At 42.8% G+C, this 23,898-nt stretch overlaps 3 protein-coding genes across 4 annotated transcripts; 1 reads left to right on the forward strand and 2 right to left on the reverse strand.

Moving 5' to 3' along the window:
* Positions 1-11: 11 nt before the first annotated feature.
* KARS1 (lysyl-tRNA synthetase 1) lies at positions 12-8,230 on the reverse strand. 2 transcript variants are annotated; one of them, XM_056500838.1, is made up of 14 exons: positions 8,091-8,230; positions 7,276-7,420; positions 6,904-7,069; positions 6,429-6,522; positions 5,979-6,165; positions 5,618-5,743; positions 4,751-4,870; positions 4,386-4,548; positions 4,115-4,288; positions 3,286-3,371; positions 2,500-2,585; positions 2,066-2,192; positions 444-587; positions 12-198 (listed from the first exon to the last, which is right to left on the reverse strand). In XM_056500838.1, exons 1-14 carry the CDS (start codon positions 8,147-8,149, stop codon positions 121-123), a joined length of 1,755 nt encoding a protein of 584 aa, XP_056356813.1. In that variant the 5' UTR covers positions 8,150-8,230; the 3' UTR covers positions 12-120. The 2 variants fall into 2 exon arrangements, with proteins under 2 accessions (XP_056356813.1, XP_056356811.1); XM_056500836.1 differs by having other exon boundaries at positions 7,890-8,230.
* A 99-nt stretch (positions 8,231-8,329) lies between these two features.
* On the forward strand, positions 8,330-10,707 carry TERF2IP (TERF2 interacting protein). The gene is made up of 3 exons (XM_056500845.1): positions 8,330-8,843; positions 8,950-9,026; positions 9,621-10,707. The coding sequence occupies exons 1-3, from the start codon at positions 8,354-8,356 to the stop codon at positions 10,056-10,058; spliced, it is 1,005 nt and encodes a 334-aa protein (XP_056356820.1). The 5' UTR covers positions 8,330-8,353; the 3' UTR covers positions 10,059-10,707.
* Positions 10,708-13,534: 2,827 nt separating this feature from the next.
* Positions 13,535-19,707, reverse strand: CHST4 (carbohydrate sulfotransferase 4). The gene is made up of 2 exons (XM_056500844.1): positions 19,191-19,707; positions 13,535-15,375 (listed from the first exon to the last, which is right to left on the reverse strand). Exon 2 carries the CDS (start codon positions 15,360-15,362, stop codon positions 14,184-14,186), a length of 1,179 nt encoding a protein of 392 aa, XP_056356819.1. The 5' UTR covers positions 15,363-15,375; positions 19,191-19,707; the 3' UTR covers positions 13,535-14,183.
* Positions 19,708-23,898: the final 4,191 nt, after the last annotated feature.

Genomic DNA, 23,898 nt, shown 5'->3' on the forward strand with positions numbered 1-23,898 from the left:
GCAGAGACGGGTGCAGAGAAAGCTGCCTTTATTAAAGGTTTGCGCCGCTCCGAAGCTCAAGCGGAGGTGCCCTCGCCGCGCTCGGGCTTCCCGCGGAGGTGCCCGCGGCGGTCTGGAGCCTCACACAGAGGTGCCCTCGGCGGGCTGCGCCTCCTTCTTGCTGTCCTCCGGTTTCATGGCTGGGAAGAGCAGTACCTCCTGCAAATAGAGCGCGCGTCAACAACCGCGCGCCCGGCAGCGCCACATCCCGCGCGCATGTCTCGCGAGAGCTGCACCAGCCGGGGCTGCGCTGCGGGCTCACAGCGCCGAGAGAGGGCACCGAGGAGCTTCTCCCAGGTGGGATTCTGCTCTTAAAAAACCTCACACAGCTGCATTGGCAGGCACTGATTTCATCAAAGAGATGGCCAGCCTTGCTGAATCCTATTCCCACTGCTTATGCTTACCTTGATGTTACTGGAATCTGTAAGGAACATGGTCAAGCGATCAATTCCCATGCCCCAGCCAGCTGTAGGAGGAAGACCGTATTCCAGTGCAGTGCAGAAGTTTTCATCAATAAACATGGCTTCATCATCACCTGCAGCTTTTGCCTAAATGAGGAAATTAACAGTAAAATGTGAGTTGTACAGAGCTAGACACTACCACTCCTGCTAACCCCTACCAAAAAGGAGCAGCAGTGTAACTGATGAAACCAAAGCCCAATAGAGCTGTGCAAATGAGTAATAGATAGAACAGAAGAAACCTCAGCACACAGAAAATTCTGGAGGTCCTCTGTACAGGTGCTCCCAAAATAGCTCTAGACTCAAATAGCAGCTGTTTTTTTCCCTTTCAAATAGAAAGACTAAAAAACCCTGCACTGAGATGGTAACTAATGCACCTGACCCGAACAGCCTCCAAGTGACAAAAGTCATAATAATAAAAGACAGATTAGTCAACCATCTCAAATTTTAAAAAAGACAAAAATAAGTGTCAGAACAACAGCAAACATTTTTGCTCACATGTTCAATGAAGACTTTGCAAAGACTGTTACTGCAAATTTTTCTCCTTGAAATCCTAAAATGCAAACTGTAATCCTTCACCTTAGTCTCCACCTTAACACTAAATTTTGAGGCTAATTTTCATTCAACTGCTATAATCACATGTCTGCAAAATCTGCCAATAATCATGAAAGAACTACAGCAAGCATATATACCACAGACCAAAAATTAAAGGCATCTGTAAGATTATTAATTCTGACTGAACATTTTGAAACTTACTATCAAGTTAGTTAGTTAACGTAAATTTATTTTCCTGGTTTTGACAATTGTTTAAACCTCTCAGGCCATTGAGATATTACAAGTCATTATAAGAAACATTGAAGGATCTAGTAAGAACAAAAATAGGCATTAGAAAGAATATGAAGATCAGGAACTCTGTTTCTGCAGACCACATAATTTGACCTCAGTCATGTAGCCAAGCATGCATTCATGGATGTGTATACCAAATTAATAACAAAATGAGTTTCAGTCACTCCTTTTGGAGGCTTACATAGAGAAATCTAGTAATTATAAATCTGCAAGCCTAATAGTTCCCAATGTGCACCTCTATCCTGTGAGTCAACCTAAAATATTAGTACTCTATTCAGGAAATGAAGGTATTTCTTACACAGCATTCAAACTCTTACTGGACATGAAAATTCATTTAAGAACCTAGAAGTGTAATGTTGTATCTCTACATAAATACTTAACCAAGGGAAAAAAACACCTTTCAACCATTGGAAAACTTTTTGCACATTTGTGTTTTCCCAGATTAGTACTTTGAATGGAATAGAAGGGAAGATATTCCAAAACAAAGTTGCACTAAGATACCTAATCAACAGCAGTGTTTGATTTTGTTTACCTTAAAGACCAAGGTTCCTATAAAAGGAATTGCATTTTAATGACAGGCTTTCACTTGAGTGAGAAACACTTGCTCAAAGTAGTAACAACTCTTTTCAGCAGTAGGTACTAACAACAGATTTGGGACAGACATAGAAAGTACTCTTTGCTTACGTGCCTGTATTACATTCACTATCAGCAAGACACCATACCTTGGCCTGATCCTCAAAAAGCTGACGCTGTCGGAAAGGATCATTAAGTTCTGTGTATGCATTACACACTTCCTTCTTCATTACAAAGAGTTCAAAGCGTTCTGTTAGGCCCGGAAGAGAGCGATGCCTATGTGAAGTAGATAAAATGGGCACCCTTAAAATAATCATACTTATAGAAGCAAACAGCACATGCATTACTTAGGGGCATTGCTCAAACTTAGCACTAACAGCTGTCAAAATTTCAAAGTGCTAAGCATCGACACACCTCTTCCCTGGATGATAGGTTTCACAGCTCAGGAACATATGTCTATCTTGGTTTGTGTTAAAATTCCCAAACTAGTACACAGCATCAAAATCTCTATTTTCACATATGTAACTTTTTTTTCTAATGAAGTAGATTTGAGTTACACACAGACCATGTGTCATACTCTTACCATTTGGCAAGCGGACTCATGACCTGTGGGTGATCACAGATGAATGTAGGGTTGATACAAGTGACTTCCAGGAATTCACCAACTAACTGGGAAAAAAAAAGCAAAACAATGTAGGGTTGATACAAGTGACTTCCAGGAATTCACCAACTAACTGGGAAAACAAAAGTGAAACAATTATGCAGTGTACAATTATGCACTTTCCTAGCACTGCCTTCACCAAGCACCCTAATTTCCTCACTTTTGCTACTGAAGAAGGTACCAAAAACCTGAAGAGTCTCCGAAATATATCTGGTTATAGTAAAGTCTTCATCAACAGAGAGTGCGTCCTAGTAAGGAGAAATGACAGAGCAAAAGCTGTATAATAATTCAATTTGCACATTACACTAAGGGCCAATAGGAAAAGAATCAAAAGAATGGCTATCAGACAATATTTGGGTACAAAGGAATATACAGCTGATAGAACTATATGATACTCCTATTCTTTTGGTCAGCTACATACAGATGCACACATCACAGACAAAACTGACCTAAGATAAAGCAAATCTTTTAACCACAGGAGACCAGTTATCCGACTAAAATCCCCTAGTGCTCAAGTTAAGCACACATAAGTAAACCACAGAAGAAGGTTTTGACACAGCACGTTTTCTCACTGTAATACAACAAAAGCTGAAGTGCATTGCAGCATGTTTTTCCTGGTGCAGCTAAACCTTTTCTTCTAAGAGACTTCTGTTGATAGAGAGAGATACTAAAAGACATTAATATTAAAAAAATAGCACCTTTACTTACTTTGTCAAGAAGCCTGGCTGTTGTCCTGGGAGGTGGACATTCAACATTTCTCTCCACACAAAGGTTATCAAAGAACCTGCGAGTTTCTGAAATTGCAGACAAAAATTAGAACAGCAGTCCCAACAACCATTTTTTGTTCTTACTAGATCCTTCAATGTTTCTTAGAATGACTTGTAAGATCTCAATGGTTGACATTATGGAAAACATGAGCTTAAATGTCAATCTACAGAAACAGTGTTTAATTGTTTACAGTAAAATAGCAGGTATTTTATACTTCAGAAATTTGACAACAGTTAAGCACATACCACATAACTGCTGGACATTATTATTTGGAGGCTGGGGAGAGGAGGAGAGAAGAGGGAACTGGAGGAAACAAACAATCACTATAAATTATATGAACTTGTTTCCTTGTCTCAATTCCAGGAATAAAATAGCACATAATCACATTTCACATAATCACAAAGCCCCAAATAATAATACACCCAAGCTACAATTACAGGCATGGAAACTCAACTGCACAAGAGAGAAGAAGCAAAAAGCTGGGTCTCTTCAAAAGATCAAGAATTCCCTACATCAAGCCTCTTTGAGTATGTCCTTTCACATATACTCAAGAAACAAAGAGGCAAAAGAGTCAGATCCTGCCAAACATGGCAAGGAATGAAGGCTTCTTTCTGGACTCAGGTAAACCAACAAAACCAGAGGAAAGGAATCCCATGTCTTAGTACTACTTCAAAAAATGCAGCTGACAGACTGCAGCCTGAGAGCTTGCAACCTTCTGGCCACTTTCTGTTAAGGAAGTATTAAAAGACATTCATACTCAGCATCTAACCTTCAGTTTCAAAACACTCAGTTGATGGAAACTTCACTCCTAGGACATTTTCCAGATCACACACCATGCTAATTCGCCGGAAGGGAGGAGTAAAATCTATCTCATAAGCCTGTCCATCTTGACCATCTGGATGGTAAGTGATCTTATAACTCCCAGTAATATGTTTCACCATCCCTACAAAAGGAATGTGATATTTAGAAGAAGAGTATTCTACATAATAACCAATTCTTCCAGAGATTTACTCATTTTTTAATAATATTGCATACTTCACCTGAAAGCAACTTCTCTGTAATTTCCATTAAGTCATGGTAGTCTGCATAAGCCATATAAAATTCACAAGTTGTGAACTCAGGGTTGTGAGTCAAATCTATTCCTTCATTCCGGAACTGACGCCCAATTTCATATACTCTGTCCAGACCACCAACCACCAACATCTAAACAAAATGAAATTCTAGTAAATACACTTTCTCAAAAGAATGGAAGAGAGCTCAAACACATGCAACTGCAACACAACCTTACAAATCTCATTCATGAGACAAGTGCACCTTTCTTCAAAAACAATCATTTTAGCTACATTTGCTTTTTTTAATACAGTTTGAAGAATATAGCCTTAACCATGAGAGGCTTGCATTTTACCTTATGGTAAAGTTCTGGAGCAATTCTCATATATAAATTCATATCCAGTTCATTGTGGTATGTGATAAATGGTTTTGCCACAGCTCCACCTGGAATTATATTCATCATAGGAGTTTCAACCTGTAACAGCAAAAAAAATTTCTCTGTTTTTGTGAAATCTGTTTCCAAACCAGAAATGCATAAATTAAACAAACAAACCAACCAAAACACCTAATTTTGATGGAAAAATCTGTATTTCACTTATTGTTCGGCATTGCAGTATATGAAAACAATTCTGAACTAAAGTGCACTATACAAAACTGCACTTTTTTCATGCAGTCAGTAATAACAAATTACTTAATTCTTCTGCTGCTCTGAAGAGTCATTCATATTTACTACAAATGTGATCCTCCTGGGTTCATGTTATTAAAACCAGGAATAGTGCCATGGCATTATCACGAAATCCTCTCTCTACATTGCAGAAAATTAAATTCAACAAGACCAAGTGCATTTTCCTACACCTAGGTGAACACAATCCAATTTTGCCTACAGAACACAGAACTGGCTTTTATCTCCAGAGGCAAAACAGCATTTCAAAGATGTTGTTTTCACCGTAATTTACTGAAATATGGGAAGGACAGCAGTAGTTTGGAGTATTACCTTGATAAAAGATTCCCAAGACATAAACTCAGCAACTGAGGAATAATCTTAACTTTACAAAGAAAGGAAAGATATTGCTCCCATTACATTAAACTGATAAAACACACTATGCCAAGGTAATTATTGTCAATTCTGTAAGGACTTTGTATATGAGCCTGGAGATGAAACATCCTTGAAGCTAAGAAGTTGTAAACATTCAGTATGCAGTGAAAAGCAAACACGCCTTACCTCAAGAAAGCCCAACTCATCTAGGAAGCTACGAAGGTAAGTTATGATCTTTGCACGAGTTATAAATTTCTGCCTCACATAATCATTAAGAATTAAATCCAAGTATCTCTGACGATATCTGGTTTCCTGAAAAGAACACGCATCTTTAGAACAAGCTAGATAAAACATCATGCCAAAAAATACCAAAACAAAACTAATATTCCACTGTTGACTGATGGTAACAAACACCATCTATTCAGACCTATCTATGGCATTCTTGCTCATGATAGGGGTGTTAGAACTAAATGAATCCTGAAGGTCCAACCCAAACCTTTCTATGATCTGTCAAACTGCCTCAAAGACTACCAGGTATGATAAATACCTTATCTTTGAGACCAAAATGAAGATGAGGCAACATGTGCAGGCATGGAGACAAGAGAGTGATTTCATAAGGAATAATACTCAGTTCTCCTTTCCTTGTTTTCCCAGGATTCCCCTCTACACCAATAATGTCTCCACGACGCAGCTTGCTGTTAACACGGAAATATTCTTCCTCGGATTTGTAGAGGCTGTAATTGAAAAACAAAGGTAAGCACATTTGTTTAAAATTCAATATTCTAAACTGTCCTCAAGTGTCTCAGATGACAAAATCCATTAAAATATATATATATATATATATATAAGTTATTTTAACAGGAAGTCAACCACAACATCTGAAGCCAAACATTACTTGGCTGCCTAAGCCAAACTACAGATGAAATAGAATACACAAATACAAATATCTAGACCCCAGAATGCAGTTTAGAATGCTACTGGAAATACCTCTACTTACCTGGAATTTGCCATGACTTGCAACTTGACTCCTTCACCCCGAAGATCATAGAAAATCAGTTTCCCTCCAGCAGCACGCTTTGCGTGGATTCGACCTAAATAACGAAGTATGCTAGACATTAGGAAAAGAGTCCCTTGCAGAAAGGCTACGGGGCAAAAGCCACAGTACTATCACTTAGAATCATGAGCTCTGAACTACTCACTAACCATGAAAGAAAAGCAGTTAAGTCTCAAAATGAAAACTAGTGCAAAAAAGACGGTAAAAATTTTGGGTTCTGGAACCCATGTTACAACCTGATCTTACAGTTGCCAAGGGATGTTGCACAGGCCCACTCAGTCTGAAGGGTATGTCCTGAATAGTTTAACACTGCTACAAGGCATCATGACTAAGACATCAACAAAACTCAAAAAAGACCAACCCATCAATAACAGCAGCTAAGACTTTGCAATCTTCTGTATCCCAGATAAACCTTTACCTGCCACTCTCACTGTAATGTTTGTCAGGTGATCTCCTGGCTGCAGGTGACTGTACTTGTCTATAAAATCTGAGAGAGACAAGTCAACATGGAACTTGTGGGGATAGGGATCTTCACTGGAGCCCTTAAGCTGTTGGACTGCATGGCTACGGATCTTGTAGTATTGCTGTCATCAAAAATAAACAAAATCAAACGATTTTATTAGAAACTGAAAATATTAGATATGTGAATTAAAATGCAGCTACCCTAATGTAGCAATACACATCTCTCCCCTTTCAACAATTTAACTACCCGTGAATTAAAAAAAAATCTAATGCAAGTCAGTAAAATTTATTCACAGAATTTCTAATAAACATGGGACCAGATGCTCACATTTGGATCCAAGCTCTCCTCATCAGTACCAATATTATCCTCAGAAGTCAAGGAAGGCTTATTTGAATGCTTTTCACTTTGCTCTTTCTGCTTTGCTTCTTTTTCAGCTGTTTTTCTCTCAGCCTTTAAACGTCTCTTCAGCTCACTGCAAAAGAGAAGGAAACCAGATGCAGCAAGTACTCGAATACTTCTACAGGGAAACGAATGGCAGGATTCTGCCAAAATCGAACTGTACAAATAACCCGGTCACCTCTCTTCCTTATCCCAATAGTCAAAATTATTCTTAAACACGTTTAAATATTCTCTACTTTGAACTCCTTCAGTTCATCCCCTATGGTACAAGGAGAAAGTGAAAGCGAAATTAAACAGAGTTTAGCCAGACCTTGAGGGCGCGCGCCCTTGGTGCACTTCATTTTATCCGTAAGAGACTATTAGCTCTAGGCAGCGTAACTGAAAGAAGGCCAACTCCCTCCAAAGTAACGCAGGGCTTCTGAAGACACCTTCGCGGTCCAGTCTATTCCCCCACGACCCTCGGGCTCCCGCCGCGCTCCTGACCCCGCCTTCCACGACTCCATAAAGAAAGAAGCGGGCCAAGGCAGACGCAAAGCACCGACCTGCTTTGGTCATGAAGCGCCTGCTGCCATCGGAGCGCGGGCGCGGCCCTCCAGACCCAGCTGCGGAGCCGCGCAGCGCCGGGGCTCAGCATGGCGCTTCGACGGGCGCCTTGACGGAGACACGCACCGGGGCAGCCGGACACACTTCACCTTCACCTCCCCGGCCCGGCCCGGCCCACCTGACCACCCGCCCACCCTCACTTTTTGCTGAGGTGCGACTCAATCTCCGCCGCGTTGCACTCGCGCGCCGCCGCCGCCATCTCCCGCTGCCGCCACCGCCTTTCCGCCCTGGCACGCCTGCGCACGCGGCGATGGCGGGCGGAGCTGAGGCGGTGGTGGCGGGCGGAGCTTGGGCGGAGCTGGGGCGGTGATGGCGAGCGGAGCTGAGGGGGCGACGGCGGGCGGAGCTGGGGCGGAGCTGAGGGGGCGATGGCGGGCGGAGCTGGGGCGGAGCTGAGGCGGCGATGGCGGGCGTAGCTGGGGCGGCGATGGCGGGCGGCCAGGCCGAGGCGGCGCGGTCTCGATCGCTGTTCCTGTGGGATGATGGGCGTCCTATGCGGTTCTACCTGCGGCCCGGAGTGGCCAAGCTGCGCCTGGCGCCCCTAGTGCTGGCGGGCGGCGGGCGGCTGTGCCGGGTGCTGGAGCCGGGGGCCGTACTCCTGGCGCAGCCCGGCGAAGCGGCTCCCGACGGGGCCCTCTCAACCGAGTACGTGACGGAGTGCGTGGAGCGCAACCAGCGGTTGCCGCTGGAGCCCTTCCTGCTGGCCGCCCGCGGCCGCCTGGCCTTCACAGAGGCGGAGGATGCGGCGCTGCTCCGGGCGGTGCGCGGCCAGGGCACGGTGCGGGTGAGCGGCTGTGCGCTGTGGATAGAGCTGGAGCGGAGCGGCCTGACGCGGCACAGCTGGCAGGCCATGCGTGATCGCTACCTGCGGCACCTGCGGCCGCGGCTCTGGGGTGAGCGGGGCCTCAGCGGCGGGGCTGGGTTGTGAGGGAGCGCGGTGGCGGTGACGAGCGCGGGCCCCGCCGAGGCCCGATAGACAATGCCCGCGTGTTTCCGCAGAGCCCTCGCGGACGGAGGATCCCACGCAGATCAAGGGTCTGTTCGCGGCTGCTAACCAGGAGTTCGAAAGCTCGGAGGTGAGCGACCGAGGCCAGCCTGGGGAGCCGCAGCTGCCCCTGCGCGCACTGCTCTGGGGCAGGCCTTCCCCGGTATCACAGATGGCACAATAGAAACTCACGATTAACATAATGACATGAGTTTGCACCGCGATATCCCTTCTACTGTGGCTAAAATGGAGCTTCCTGTGAGCTGTCACCTACGTGGTTTGCCATAAATGATGTCTCACTGGTTCAGTCTTTCTTGATTCCCTGCCCAAATTAACACGAGGAGGTTTATGTGATGGGAGTTGTCACGTTAAAAGCTGTATTGGTAAACGGAAGTCATCCTTTCGCCTCAGGTAAAAAACGTTCCTGCCGTTGCATCAACACTTTTGCCTTTTATGCTTAGTTTTTTCAAATTTTTCCTTATAGTTCATGCATTTCTGTGATCATGTGCAGCCTCATTAACAGATAAGGCTTTGCTTCAGTCACTAGCTTTTACTATGCCTAGTAATTTTCGATATATATTTTAATATACTGTGGGGTCAGAGTAAAAGGTGGTTGGTTGCAGTGGTAAAAGATACCCCAGAAAATACCATGTCTAATTGCTGATTCCACTTCTCTTATTGTTAGTCAGAAAGTGACTCTTCAGATGTTGCAGAGCTTTCTACAAAAGATGGAGTGGGAAAGTCCCCAGGAGAAACAGCATCTGATCTGAAAACCGGGCCAGAGGACTCTGCTTTCCCTGACATTCAATTTCAAAGGCAAGAAAGACCAAAGAGCAATTGTTCTTCTTCCAGTGTGGGACAGGTAATAAAAACTATGGAGCACTTCATGGAGAAGTTTGCTGTGGACCTGCTCACTGTTACACAGGCTTTTCTGAAAAACAGTGGTGATGTGGAGGCTACTTCCTACTTTCTGCAGACAGGGCAGCGCTTGGATGGGTACCCTGTATGGAGCAGAGAGGATGATTTAGAATTGCAAAAGGATGATGAACATGTCAGAAATAAATTGATAGCCAAATTTGGAGCTGAAAATGTAGCAAAGCGGATAGCTTTTAGAGAGAGTTAACAAGAGAACATTACTGATCTAGTGCAGTTGCATGAATCTAATAGCCATTTCAGAAACAAAGGAAAATTTGATCAAAGTTCTGAAGTTTCAGAAATGCTTTAAAGTAATTTTTTCATATTGAAAGGCCTATTTTGCATCTCTAAGATCTTTTGTAGATCTAAGAGATGCAGCTGCTTTAATCCAAACAAAGTAACACTTACACCAGGCCATATATTCTAGCTGGGAAAAGAACACCAGCTTTCAGGGCTATAAGTAATAGTTGAAGTAGGAAATGAAAGTTAAGAGAGAATGATCAGAGGTTATGTATCTATCACCTAAGTTGTGTTTGATAAAGAATATCATTGCTAGGATACACACACAGTCATAATCTGAAAAACTCGGTACTTTTAGCCTGAAATTGAGCTCTGGTCCCTTATTTTAATATTATTTGAAGTGAGTCCTAAGAATCTGGAATTCATTCCTTTGGTAAAATAAAATAGGCTGGTAAAAGCAAAGGTTTTTTTGGGTTTTTTTTAAACGTCTCTAAAGATTAAAATTTTGGGGTTTTAGCATATTGCACTATGGCACTCAGAAAATGAAGATGAAATGGGAAATGGCTGATGTTAAGCCAAATTAAAATTATACTGAAAATAAAAACTATATAATGAGACTGCTGTTTCAGGAAGTCACTGCAACACCTACTGATTATTTGAGGCGTTAATCAATGTAACCAAATAAATGCTAAAACAGCACTATGCAGTGTTTCACTGGACTGAAAAAGTGAGTCATGCTATTCAGACTTTGAACAGTTATTTGAGATTCGTGTGGAAGCCAGACAAGCACTTAATGAGAGAGTGCAAGACAACATAGCAAATAAAGTAATAGTTTATTTTTTAAAAAATTAGAAATGCTACCAGCTTGGTTTGATATCCAAGATTGCTGATGACCAGGTTCATGAAGAGCACACCTGTCACCTCTCCCAGCTGAAAACTCCTGTTCTAGCTTGGGCTGTATACACATCTCAGCAGCACCATAGTGTTGCAATGGTCCTGTTTAGCAAAACTGCTCTAGAATTCAAAGTGAGAGGTAGAACACATTAAATAGATGCAATATGAAATTGTAAGATTTACTCTATCTTTCTATAATTCTAAGTGACACTTATTTTAAGAGTGAGTTTGTCTTATTGGGGCAGTTAGTCTGAGGTGCAGTGCAAACTTCTGAGTTCAAATACCATGTTTTTGTCTTTGTAGAGCTATATGGGCACACTAACGCTGAGAATCTTTCCATGTGTGCTTGGTGCACTCCATAGGTGTAGGAACTAAGACACAAAGACCACAGTTTACTCAAGGTTGCCTTCTTTCATCTGTTATGAACTCCTGAAAGGCACTGCTTATCCACAGATTCACTTGCTTGTGCTTGCATGTCTCCTTGCAGGTCTAGGTCTCCTTTACCAGGTTAAAACCTGGAGGACCCAGAGATATCGTATGGTTCTACTTCTGGTTCTGTCTTTTCCCATGATAAAAATCCTCATTTTCTGTGCTTTGTCTTACCTACAACAGTTATGCTCATTTCAACGTGCTGGAGACACTTTGGTTTTCTGTATTCATATCAGGTTTCTGTACTGTCACAAAAGGTCAGGAACGTTCTTTTTGTAGCTCAAAGAAGTTTCTTTGTAGTATTGCCTGGAGTAGCAATATTTGTATACCTGGAAAAGTGAGCAAAGTGGCAATGCACATTCAAGAATTTTGAGTTAAAGACAATTCTACAGCCAGAAATTCTGGGTCTGCAAACTCTCATCTAGAATTTGGGTATTTCCTATTTGCTTCCTTTTAGAGCTAGCCAGCATTCATCAAAATCAATTAATTTCTGTGCTTTCATGACTAGAGTTACCAATGAAAACCTGATTGTATGCAGCAGTTTGAAGAGCAACAGACAGGAATACTACAGACTCAGCTTTTAAATTTCCTTTTGACTGGAGACTTCTCCATCTTACATTTCATTGGTACAAAAGCAGAGTTTACTCTTATAAACTTAATGTTTGTTTCTAAACAGACTTCTTTGATCTTTATTGCATATGCCAAAGAACATAGTCATAGTTTTACATGTCATCATCAACATCTTGATATTTTGGGGGGTTTCGTGTTGAGTTTTCTTTTTCTTTTCCAAAAAGCATTTTAAGTTATCTTTTCTCACATTGAGACAACTTTAAATTTTCATGTGACCAGTCTGGCAGTTGTTTCCAGAAAAAAGAGAATATTACAAATTGTTGTATTGATAAAACATACCTAAAGGACTGTAATAAAGATATACTGAAATCAACAATCCTTCATTTTCTCTGATTAAGCTTAGGAAGCAGAAGTGAAAGTAATTTTCAAAACAGTACATTAGGGAAATGCATCATATGTTATTTTTATGTCATTTTTTTTACTGACTGGAAACACTGTGAAGGTTTTTTTTCAGGTAAATACTTGATAAACAGAATTGATTGCATCCACTGAAAACAAGGATTCATAATAAAACTTAAGCCACTCAAGCTGACATTGGTTAATGTAGCGATAATTAGCAGTGTACTGAAAAGAATCTGGTTTTGCTCAGAATGCAGCTTCTTGGCACTTATAGGAGGAAGCTCTTTACTATAGCTTCAGTAAGAATGGGCTTTTAGCTGCCCTTAGCTGAAAATGTTAAGGTCTATTTTAAAGGGATAGTAAAGGGTTACAGCTGCGCTGGCGCAGTGCAGCTCCCACTTCTCTATGTCTGCTTGCCTGCTCTAAATTTGCATAAACACAGCATAAAGGAATATACCTTGCTTTCAGTGAACTTAGTACCATGATGCCGGTGCTGCCTGCTCAGCATGGATTTTGTCCTTCAACAAGATCCCTAGAAATAAGACTATTATTTCCATATTACAATATCCTGCCCTTTTCAGAACCTAGGGGGTTAGCTCTAGGAATACAGATACCCATGTTGCTAAGGTAGCGAGTGTTCTGTAGACACATGTTAAAGGGACTCTGCAGCTTACACATGAAAGAGGATGTTCAGAAATAGGTATCTGGAGGCGTTTCACTCCTCCCCAAATCTGGTAGCAAGTTTTTCTCCTTGTCTTCTGGAACACTTAAAACCAGGTGAAAACAATTCTGTTGTTCAGGTTTGAACTATATATTCCCATTGGAGGTGGGAGAATGGCATAGTCCATTAAGCATATTTTTTTGTGCTCCAAGACAAGAAATATTATCGCCAAATATTTCAATAGGATAACTTTCTGATCTTCTCTTGGTTTCTTCAATCCACTCCCATTAACCTATCTTATCAGTTTCAGTATATATGCCAATAAAATCTGTGCCTTTACTGTGTCTTTAGGATTTCAACCTTAGTCTGAATTCTTCTGCCACCCATGTGGACTGTAGGAACTTCCAAGAAAACAACTGTTCTTGGGTTTGAAAGCTAGAAGACAGAATTATTTGAGCTAAAAAATAAATGGATTCACATAATCCCAGAAATGGTTTCCTGCAGAAAAGCCCAGGAATTTTTATTTTCAGTAAAAGCTGGTTTATTCCATTTTCCCACTATACAGTAAGTGAATACAAACATTTCCCCATCTTTGCCACCAAGGCTGGATACTCAGGCACACGAGTGGAGCAAAAGGAAAACTGGACTTGCAAACCATTAAAAAAAAAAAACAACCCAAACCCAACATCTTTCTGGAAACCAAATGTCCGGTCATCCTTGCATCTTTTCTGGTACTATATATCCTGCATGGCAGCATGTCGAGTAATGTTTTCCTCATTCAGCTTCCTTTTATATTTCATCTTCTTTGAAGTGCAATTGCTCTTTTCCCTGGTCTTCAGCTGTGGTCTGTGGGGAGTTTGATTTTCTCCTATTTGGTCCTACTCCTTTGGCATTCTGTATGCTCCAACCTAAACAATTAATTTGGAAAACAAACTTGCATTACTTTAGCCTCCATTGTGGCTGAATCTCCAGGGGTCGTGGAGAGTGACCCTGTGCTGCTGAGAGCTCTCCTGAATGTAGTCAGGGTTCTTGTGCCACTTGTCCTTGCATCCATGCGCATCCATGCACACACTCCTACACTTCCATGCCTACACCTCTCTCCTCTTTTGCTCTAGTGAACAGTTCAGCATTCTTCAGCCTTCAGACAGTAAGTGTAGAGACCAGCTTTTCTGCCTTCAAAATTTGATGCTCAGAGGAGTTCTGGGCAAACAAAAGATCCAGAGACATATTTTTCTGTTCTTCTTCAGACTGAACAAGCCGATAACCCAGCAAATCCATTGCATCTTTGCACACATGTTGCACTTTCTCTATTTTCTGGAAGGGAAGTGTCTTTCTCCAGGCCTGGGATACTCTTAGTGCATCTCTCGACCCAATACCAAAGGCCTGTGCTCCATGACCCTTCCCATGGGTGATGTTGTGGACCCACTTCTGAAGCTCTGGTGTGAAATGGAGTTCTGCAAACTTGTACATCTGAGCAGCCCTTGCTAGTGGGTCTCTGACAATGTCTTCATAGCGAACCAGCAGATACCGGTCTTTCAGGAAGCTTGGAGCGGCCTGACTTCCTGCCTTGTAGATCTCAACATGGCTTTTGCAGATTACTTGCATTGTGTTGTAGGGCCCCATTTCTCCATTTGTCTTCTGAGATCCCACAACGATGTTACTGTCGCGTTTCAGGTCTGCCACTGTATTCTCTCGGGATCTGAACACAGCCCGAGGATCACGTACCAAGTGAATTATTTTGAGGTTCAGGGATGGATCAGTGAGAAGGGGATAGAGAACTTTCAGGTCAAAGAACCGAACTTCCTTGATGGCAACATGACTATAGGTTTTACAAGCTTCCTCCACCTTGCTGAATGGGTACTTGCCACAGATTGTTTTGCAGTTGCCTGCAGTGATTATGTCACTGCGACTGAATGAGTCACAGGCAGGTGGGGAGCACAGGGCTCGGCTTGTCTCCCACTGAAATAAATCAGACTTTTTCTTCTGGCTAGACATGTAAGCATCAAACACAGACATGTCACACAGAAAGACCGACCTGACTAAGTCCCGCACTGCCATGTGTAAGACTTTGGCACTGTTCTGGTACATCTTAACCCAAACATGCCATGCAGGCTCCATCAGGTAGAAAACGCTGGGGTGCTGGCTGAAGATTTGTCCCGTGAAGGAGGATCCTGACCGCCAGGAGGAGAGAATGAGGATGTGGACAGGAGAAGGTTTTTCTTCCATGTGGGCGTTGTTGTTGCAGGGTAGGAAGTGGATCAGAAGGAAGGACAGAACTACCAGAATCAGGAGCACCTGTGCTCTTCTAGACTTCACCATGATTGCAAGGGACCTGCAGAGACAGAGGAAGTTCAGCATCACAAGATGATAAAAAAGGCAGGATGTGGTGCATCAGGCTCCTGTGCATCTCTGCAGGCACAGGGTTTTGGAAAGCTGCCACACTACTAGTGTAGTACTGTGACAACTGGTGTAGTACTGTACACTGTGACCACCACCACACAAGGTGTTTTTGCAAAGGATGTAAGTACTGCAGGGCTGAAGGTTTTCTCCAGCAAAAGCAGTTTGTCAGTAAGCTATTCTAGTATAGTCTTAGAAGATACTGAAAAGCTTGTCTGCACTTTTATCAGAGTTTAAGAGCTAGTTGAGTGCACTGAAGTAAATCGGTACAGACAAACGTGTACTTCATGTACATAATCCCTGCAAATGATCCTGGCGATTTTTATGAAGGAAACATGCAAAACCTTGCTTTTTGTGGAGAATTCAACAGTTCCACATTTTACTTTTGAACACCTACTCTGGCCAATATTTACTATTATTTTTATGCCAAAATGCTGGGAACATACAATGTAGGTTTCCTTTTGTTTTGATTATACTTATTTTGAAATTTCAGGAAATATTTATTGTCACCACAGGCAAAACTTCACATACCAAGGAAGAAGCTTGGCACTGTAATAAAATCAAGAGCAGTATCTCCTCCACAGACAGAGCTTTGTAGGCAAGAAGGACTCATCTTTGTGTAGGCAGGTTTAACTGCTTACCTGCCCTACTAAGCCCCTTCTTAGCCTAACTCCTGACTGTCACCTACTATCCCTTCCTCCAATCCCATTCATCCTATAGGTCTTTAATGAGAAGACCTGCAACAGAATGTGCTAGTTGAGCTCAAAGGTCTGCCCAAAGCTGGCTCCTTGTTCCATACACTAAACCTCTCTTCCTTTTTGGAGGATGACTGAATTATTGGAAAATGTCTAATAATTTTCATGTCACTGGGGACATGGCATGAAAAGGCCACAAGAAGAATTCATAGCCTCAATACCAACTGGCACAGGAATCTGCAGGAAGTACACCACTGAAGATGGGATCTGAGGCAGAAAGAATTCATTAAATTTTTTCAAAGTACATTAAAGCACTCTTTGCCAATTACTCCTGTCTTGTGCACTCTCCTTCTGTTCCCCAGCAGTGCCTGACTGTGCCTCAAATGCAGGTTGGGTGTCTGCAGCATGGGCCAGCCCTGGGGACAGGCTCCTTGGGCAGCACTGAAGTCTTGGCAGAATGAATGGAGTACTCCCCATCACTGTCTGCCACGTTGGCAGTTCAGCTGAGCCACAGTGGAGACAGACCTCTCTTGCTAGTGCAGATGCTTTATATTTTCCAAGGTGAACTAAAATTGAAAACACTTTTCTGGTTCCTACTCCTTGCAGGGAAATGCACAACAAAACAGGACAGAGAGAGAAGGCCTTTAGGGCAAGATGTTAATCTCAGACAGAGCAGCATCTGAGTCCAGGCCCTTAGAGCTTTGTACACTCCTGTGCAGTCCACAAGTGCACAAGACTCAAGCAGCTGTGCCCATGCAGAGTCCCTCTACTCAAGCAGCAGAAGTATGAAATGACTCAACCAGCTGCAATGCAGACACTGCTTCCCTGCTGCATCTTACCATGTGATCTGGGTCCACAGTAATTATGAATGTTCCCAAAGGTTCCCTAATGTCCTCCTTAGGCCCTGCCTCAATTTTCCCCTGCAGCAAAGCTTTCAGACTCATTTGCACAGGGGTGCCTCCTCCATTATTTCAGTTCCCCTAGTACTGATGTTTTAGATTTTCATGTACAGTCACTGCTGCTAACCAATGAGGAACAGTAATCTGAGCCTCCAACATACATGCATAAATTAGTTTGTCTAAGTTACCTGCTGTGAATTTGTGTCGAGCTTAGGGTTTATAAGGCAGCAATTATAATTTCTCAGAGTAAAGAAAATACCAGCCCAATCGGTAAGTTTGATTGTTGCCAATAGGTGCTACCACAATATCAATTTTACTTGCAAAGTAAAAGGATGGGGCTGTGCATTTAGTGAGGGACCACATAATTCTTGTCTCCTGGACAAGAAGCCCTCTGAATTTTTTTGGTTACACAAATGGCCTGTGGTGTTCACGTCTGACAAGGAGCTGAATCATGCTGCTATTTGGACCAACCCTAGGAAGAGCTGCAAAGACAGACTGTTGTAAAAATAAGTGATATATCAACTTCTTCCTTCCAAATGAATACAAGCAGTGTTTACCAAAAGTCCTGGCTTCCAAATGAACTTTGATGATATCACTTCCAACTGGCACCATTAATATTGTTATTCTAACTCCTGACAGAGTTCCTGGAATAAAACCAGAAGCTATTAATTGAGAAAAACTCTGTTGAGCAGATATGAACAATGCCATGAAGGTAGATACCCAGGCAGATTTAAAACCACAGAAATAGTTGTTTTTTTGGAAACCTACATGTGAATTCCCTGAGTATGAGAATGGAATCAGTTTGGTTTTTTTTTTCAGGAAACAAGAGTATACTCTTATCTTTAATGAAATCAGGGTGGGATAGCTGGATGTTTTAGACATTTCACAGAGTGACTACTTTTGACAGAAATTACCTCATGTGAGACCACAGCTGCAACAGCTTTATCACTCATAATAGAAATAGTGATAATTGTTGCCGTCACAAGTCTGTTCCACAGAGAGTGAGGGACTGAAATGAATTGTGTGCCTGATGAAGAGGAATGAAAGAGCAACATCATACTATCATACATTCCCTAATATGAGAGAAATACTAATTACATAACCTTATTTCTCACCACTGTACTTCTCAATCATGGGAGATGGGATGTTTCTAAAGTAAGGTCTTAAGCTTAATCACATTTTCTCTATAGCAAACAGCCACTGTCAGCAGTGATTGAGTTAATTTCATGTTGCAAAAGTGAAAATATGAAGCTGTCAAGGATCTGCCGACTAAAGATCAGCCCAGGATGATTGAGACAATCTCAGCTGCAGAACAAGAAAAGCACACTATTACTGTGTGCCTACAGAGAGAAGCCAAGATTTGTCTGAGAGCAGAAAGAACTGGAAGAATCTCAGGGCACAAAAGATACAATACAGAAACTACCGAAAAATACAATATGTGTTTTTTGACAATCCACTGTCAACATGTTTGCTAGCGTCTCCCACAGCAAAGGTATGAAAATACTGCCTGAGCAGCTTGTTTCGAAAAAAATAAGCAGTGTCTTAGATATTTCCAGAAACACACAGGAACCTTGGAAAAGCTTGATCCTGGCAGAGCAAGCACTACAGAAAGCAGCAAGCAGCCCAAGGGAAATGTACCCATGAAACACATTCAGCACTGGGCACCATATCCCCAGATTACAAGTTTATTGAACATGTACATGTCTCTGGCAGGCGTGAGACACTTACAGCCCAAAACCACCTTGTGCTGTGCAAACTAATGTTGAGTGTGCTGCCAGTCTGGGAGAGTTCTCCAGACATTTACAGGTTCCCCATTGCTGTAATGGCAGCAGAATAGCTAAGAGGATCTGACACCACAGAAACTCCAGTCACTGGTCTTTGGTGGCACTGATGACTGCTCATAGTTTTTTCAAATGCTGCTTCCATTTGGCCAGGCCAGTTTCTGCAGAATTAGAAGTCACCTGCCCATTCAAAGGTAAGCAGCTGGCATGACTGTCACTAGTGGCAAAAGCTGAGCAGGGGCACTGAGAAGACTATCTGGAGAGGCAGGAACTACCCTCTAAGCCAGACCCATAGCTTCTGTCTGCAGAAAATTTTCAGTTTGCTGGCATCAAGAGCATCCATGCTAGATACCAAGAAATGATTGAAAATCTCACCTTAACAGGTCCTCTTGAAGCACCACCAGACCTGCTTCGAGCAGAGTTGCCCTCGCACACGTTCAGTGCCTCCAAGCAGTCACGCGAACAGCCGCGCATTCACGTGCAGGTGCTCTGCCTTCATGCTGGGGACACACACACGTGTACTTAGCTCCTACCTGCACCTGTGCCTGCCCTTTCCTGTCCTCTTTGTGTACATCCCAGCTCTAAGAGTGACTGCTCTACACTGCCCGCCTACTTTGACCAGCCTGGAACTAGAAAACTCCACCCTGCACTAAGCAAAAAGTACAGAAATGGCAGTTTCTTGCAAGGTTGTGAATGACTAGGTGCTGCTAGTAAAGGAAAGGGCCTTAAAGTTAATGAAAGAGACTGAGAGATACTTTTAACTCCTATTTCAAGCCCCAAAAAGGACTGCTGCCTGTAAGAGCAGGAACAGGGATGTCTGTAGTGTCAGAGCAAAGGACAAACAAGTTGCAAAGAAGACCAGCTTGCCTACCATGAGTGCAGAGATAGGGCATACTTTCCTACTATTGCTCTCGCTGCTTGTCATGTTGTCATCAGATGCAGATTCACATAAAAGCTTTTTGACTCCTCTCTCTACACCTTGTTTGAATTAAACATTTGGGGGCTGAGAAAGAAAACTGTGTGAAAGGACAAGCTGTGAAAGGAGCAGCTGAACTTGCCCTGTTAATGATTCACAAGGGTGCTGGAGCTGCAATGGGACTGTGCCAGGTAAGGTAGTGAAACAGGGAAGCAGTGGGCTCAAGAGAAATACTTCCACACAGAGACAGTTGTTTTGAGTCATTCCCATTCCAGAGCTCATAGATTCTGTAACACAGTCTGAAGCAACATAGACCTCTTAATTGTGCCCTCTTTGTCTTCCCAAGGACCTCACTGCTGCTGTCAGGGCAAGTGGAGTATAGGAGACAGCAAAAGAAAAAATCTGGGCAAGGCTGGTGCTTCCAGCAGGAGGGACAATCTGAATGGGGCAGGTCACGTTCCCTTTCACTTGCTGCACTGCAAACACAGATGGTCAAGCCCTGGTAACCCTGGGCTGGGAAACAAGGTGAGAAGTTGGCAGTGGTCCAGGTAGGGCCCTGTGGAGGATCACACAATGTTCAGTGCAACCTGGATTTCTGCTATGTATTCCCATGCCCTGCACTCACACACAGGATTTACCTGTATGTCATTAGGTGTCAAAAACCTTTGTTTATGTCACCAGCAATGTGGGCAGCAGAATGAAGGAGGAGATTCTTCCTCTCTACTCTGCTCTGGCAAGACCCCACTGGGAATACTCATCCAGCTCTGGGGTCCTCAGCACAGGAAAGACACAGGCTGTAGCAGTGTGTTCAGGGAATGACACATTTCTATTTTCTACCTCCCTCAGTGCACTCAGAGACTAGTGAGCTCTGTGAATTGCCCACGCAATCACACTTTGTATTTCTTACACCCTGAAGAAGTAAGCAATATGTGCTGTGCTCCCAAGCATGCATAAACAGATCACACCTGACCCAGTGCGGCAGCAGCAGAAGTAGGCTGAGGAGTAATGCCAATGGTATAGACTGGACTTTAACTCCACAGTGCCTACACTGGAGATGCCTCTTTACCTGAGAGCATGTTTTTGACAGCTGATGAGAGAGCTAGGCATACCTCTGGCAGTGAAACCTGATCAGCCCTAAGGTTTGGCTAACCCCATGTCCTGTCTTCTGCCATCATCTAGAGGAGATGCCTAGGGAAGAGAACAAGAAAAACATCTCCTCCCTGAAGCCACGGATCTGGAGCACATGATTCACCTCTCTGAATGCAGATGTCCAAAATAAGCTACTGAGTGATGCCCTGAAAACTCTCGTTTCTTTCCGTTGGCTGTGACAAGAGTGGAGAGTGTGTCTGTGAGTAAACACAGCTGTCTAAAATCAGTTCAGATCAAGCTTGTCTTTGCATTTTACAGCACCTAGACATTTTTTTATTCAGTTTTCCAGTCTTGTTTTGAACTTAAGATACTTTTGGCATCAACAGGATTTCCTGGCAATATGGGTACGTTGGCTGCCTATTGTGAGAACTACTTTCCTCTGCTGTGAACCTACATATAAAAACTGTATTTGGTATAATCACATTTTTTTTAAATCAAGAGACACAATGAGTAATTTCTCCCTATTTGCAGTCTTCAAGCTATACAAGTTTTTCATATCTGCTGTTATATGCCCTGAGGAACACCACTCATACCAGGCTGATATCTAAAGCAGCTCATGGTAATCATGCTGTCAAAGTCTCTATCACTTTCGGGTCTGTGATGGGATAGTTCACATCTTCTGCATCTCAAAGGTGTGATGCTGGGGAGCTGTTGTAAGAGTCAATACTGTGACTATGCATTGGTGAATGTTTCCCTTTCAGTTGTTTTCTAGCTTACACTTCTGAAGCTGTAGGGGAAGATGAAAAAGTGTGGCTCGCAATGTCACTGCTCATACAAGGGCCATGCATGGTCTCCTGAGCTGATCAGTGGATTTGAGTACTGCTAAATTGCGTTTTGAAATGCACAGGAAAAACCCTGCTCCTTGAGGCAAAGAAACTTGTCAGTAATCTACAAAAATAAAAAAAAAAAGTCTCTACTTATTACTTTCATTGGGATGAAGGCAACAGAAGGGAACTCTGCTTTCAGAAAAGAGCCTTTTTGGGATGCTGTATACAGTCACCTTGGTTGCTTTAGAAATCATCATTCACAGAGGATGGGAAAAATGCAACAGTGAGGGAAGGTCCAGAATGCACAGGAGCAGAGGTGTAATTCCTATGCTAAATTCCAGTCAGAGCAAGTTCTTTCTGAGCCAGAGCAGATGTTGCCCCATATGCCTTCCAGAACAAGGAAAAATGAGTCAAATGACTGATATGCTGTCCTATATGGCAGCATCTCTCCAAGGACAGGCTGGTGTGCCTGTGGCTTTTTTCTTTTGTTTGAGGTAAGTTTTACAGTTATATTTTGATTTACAAGTAGTTTGAGATAAATAGACTTGTCTGAATTGGAATATAAGAACCCAAGGCTGTGTTAGGCAAAGCAAGGATAGTGGCTGACCTTTTCCCTCTCTTTTCCTTACACAGTTGCCATATCATTTATTGTCTTCATTGTAATACAGCACTCTAATCAAGTGGTGGGGGAACAGGAAAATGAGAAAACACAAGAGAAAGAAGGAGGTCACATAATACTTTACCAACACATTACAAAAATGGGAAAAATAGTAAGAAAAAAAAGTATTTATTCAACTTTTAAATTAATTTCACTGGTCAGCTTCTGCCTTCTTTATGTACATAGGCAGTCTAAAAGCTGAAATCAGCACAGGAACTGAAGCTGGAGCAGAACAGCTAGTTTAGAGTTGAGAGAAACAACAGCAACAAGCAGACCTGAAGCATGCATAGCCCATGCACTGGAGTGTCGAAGATCCTATGCTAGCACCAAATACTTCTGTCAGGTATCCAGGAAATAAGTCATTCAGACTTATTGACAACACCTCTTTGCTTTGGCAAAGCTTCAGGGAACACTGACCCAAGACAAATAAGGAAATTAAAGACAATATATGCCAAAGAAAAGGGCTGGTATAGATCTGGGCTCCCAGCACATGAAGCCCATGCCAGACAGCCAAACCATGAGGCAGTGCTTCTGCCTCTCAGGAGGCTCTCCCAGTACTGGGAACTGAGGCTGAAGGCTAGTGTAGAACATAAAACCTAAACCTTATTCTGACCAGTTGTTAAACTTGGTAGGTGCCTTCAAGCTACTAGAACCCTGCTGAGGATGTGTCTTGTGTGGCTGTCCTGTCTATAGCATGACTTTGACCATGCTAAGCCTTCCTTCTGCAGAGCTCCTCTACACTCGCACTCTGGTTTACAAAATCCAAATCCCAAATCCCAAAGAGCAGATTCAGACCTGTGTCTTGACTTCTTCCTTGATCTCAATGCTGAAGGGGTTTTCTCTGGCACAGAGTACCTCCAAACTCCAAGTTAGGCTAATTTGTATGGCTGGGAGGGTGCTCCAACCTACACCCACACTATGACGCAAAGCATCTGTGAGTTTTATACCTGAAAAATGATACCAGCACATTTGTGGTTTAATGCTAGTTTGCTATTGCATCAGGGAAAACCTAGGTGTGGTCAAAAGCCAGTGATATGTCTACAAAAGATGACAATGGAGGATGTGGCCTTGAGAAATCTAAATATCCTGAGATTTATGAGGTGTATATATATGCGTATGTCTCTGGCTCTCCCAGCCTTCCCATTTAAATGCTGCTGGGTCAAAAAGAAACAGGATCGTGTTAATTATTGCAGAATATTTGCATGTTAACAGATATCTCTGAGGGGACTCTGAAAGAAAAGGGGTTCCTGAAGGAAGAGCAATCTCAAAGGACCAGCTTTCTCTAAAACCAGGATCTGTTTATTAGTGATGGGGATTAAAGCCACAAAACCTAAGGTACATAGAGAAGAATTAAAGGAAGCAGATAGTACCTGAAAGCTGTAGTAGGTTCAAGATGGCATAACAATCAGCAACATCATGCTGCAAAGACCTCCTGGTCGAACACACCCTTCACACACCACCCTGTTTGTTACTAGTCAGTGTTTTTTCTTAAGCAGCTCTGGTTATTCAGCTCTATTTGAAGGTCTAGTGGCATGAAATCTCTGAAACTGCATACCATTCACTCACAGCCCCAGCTTCCCTCTCTTTTTGTTC

The sequence above is a fragment of the Oenanthe melanoleuca genome, chromosome 11, assembly GCF_029582105.1.
Source record: "Oenanthe melanoleuca isolate GR-GAL-2019-014 chromosome 11, OMel1.0, whole genome shotgun sequence".
In the NCBI taxonomy this organism is placed as follows: domain Eukaryota; kingdom Metazoa; phylum Chordata; class Aves; order Passeriformes; family Muscicapidae; genus Oenanthe; species Oenanthe melanoleuca.

Excerpts from the sequence above, each read along its gene's own strand:
- CHST4 (XM_056500844.1), bottom strand. The coding sequence starts at position 15,362 with ATGGTGAAGTCTAGAAGAGCACAGGTGCTCCTGATTCTGGTAGTTCTG.
- TERF2IP (XM_056500845.1), top strand. The coding sequence starts at position 8,354 with ATGGCGGGCGTAGCTGGGGCGGCGATGGCGGGCGGCCAGGCCGAGGCG. Across the intron at positions 8,844-8,949 it reads CCTGCGGCCGCGGCTCTGGG|AGCCCTCGCGGACGGAGGAT; the intron begins GTGAGCGGGGCC and ends GTGTTTCCGCAG. Across the intron at positions 9,027-9,620 it reads AGGAGTTCGAAAGCTCGGAG|TCAGAAAGTGACTCTTCAGA; the intron begins GTGAGCGACCGA and ends TCTTATTGTTAG.
- KARS1 (XM_056500836.1), bottom strand. The coding sequence starts at position 7,981 with ATGCTGAGCCCCGGCGCTGCGCGGCTCCGCAGCTGGGTCTGGAGGGCC. Across the intron at positions 6,523-6,903 it reads CATTACAGTGAGAGTGGCAG|GTCGAATCCACGCAAAGCGT; the intron begins GTAAAGGTTTAT and ends TTCGTTATTTAG. Across the intron at positions 199-443 it reads CAGATTCCAGTAACATCAAG|GAGGTACTGCTCTTCCCAGC; the intron begins GTAAGCATAAGC and ends CTCTATTTGCAG.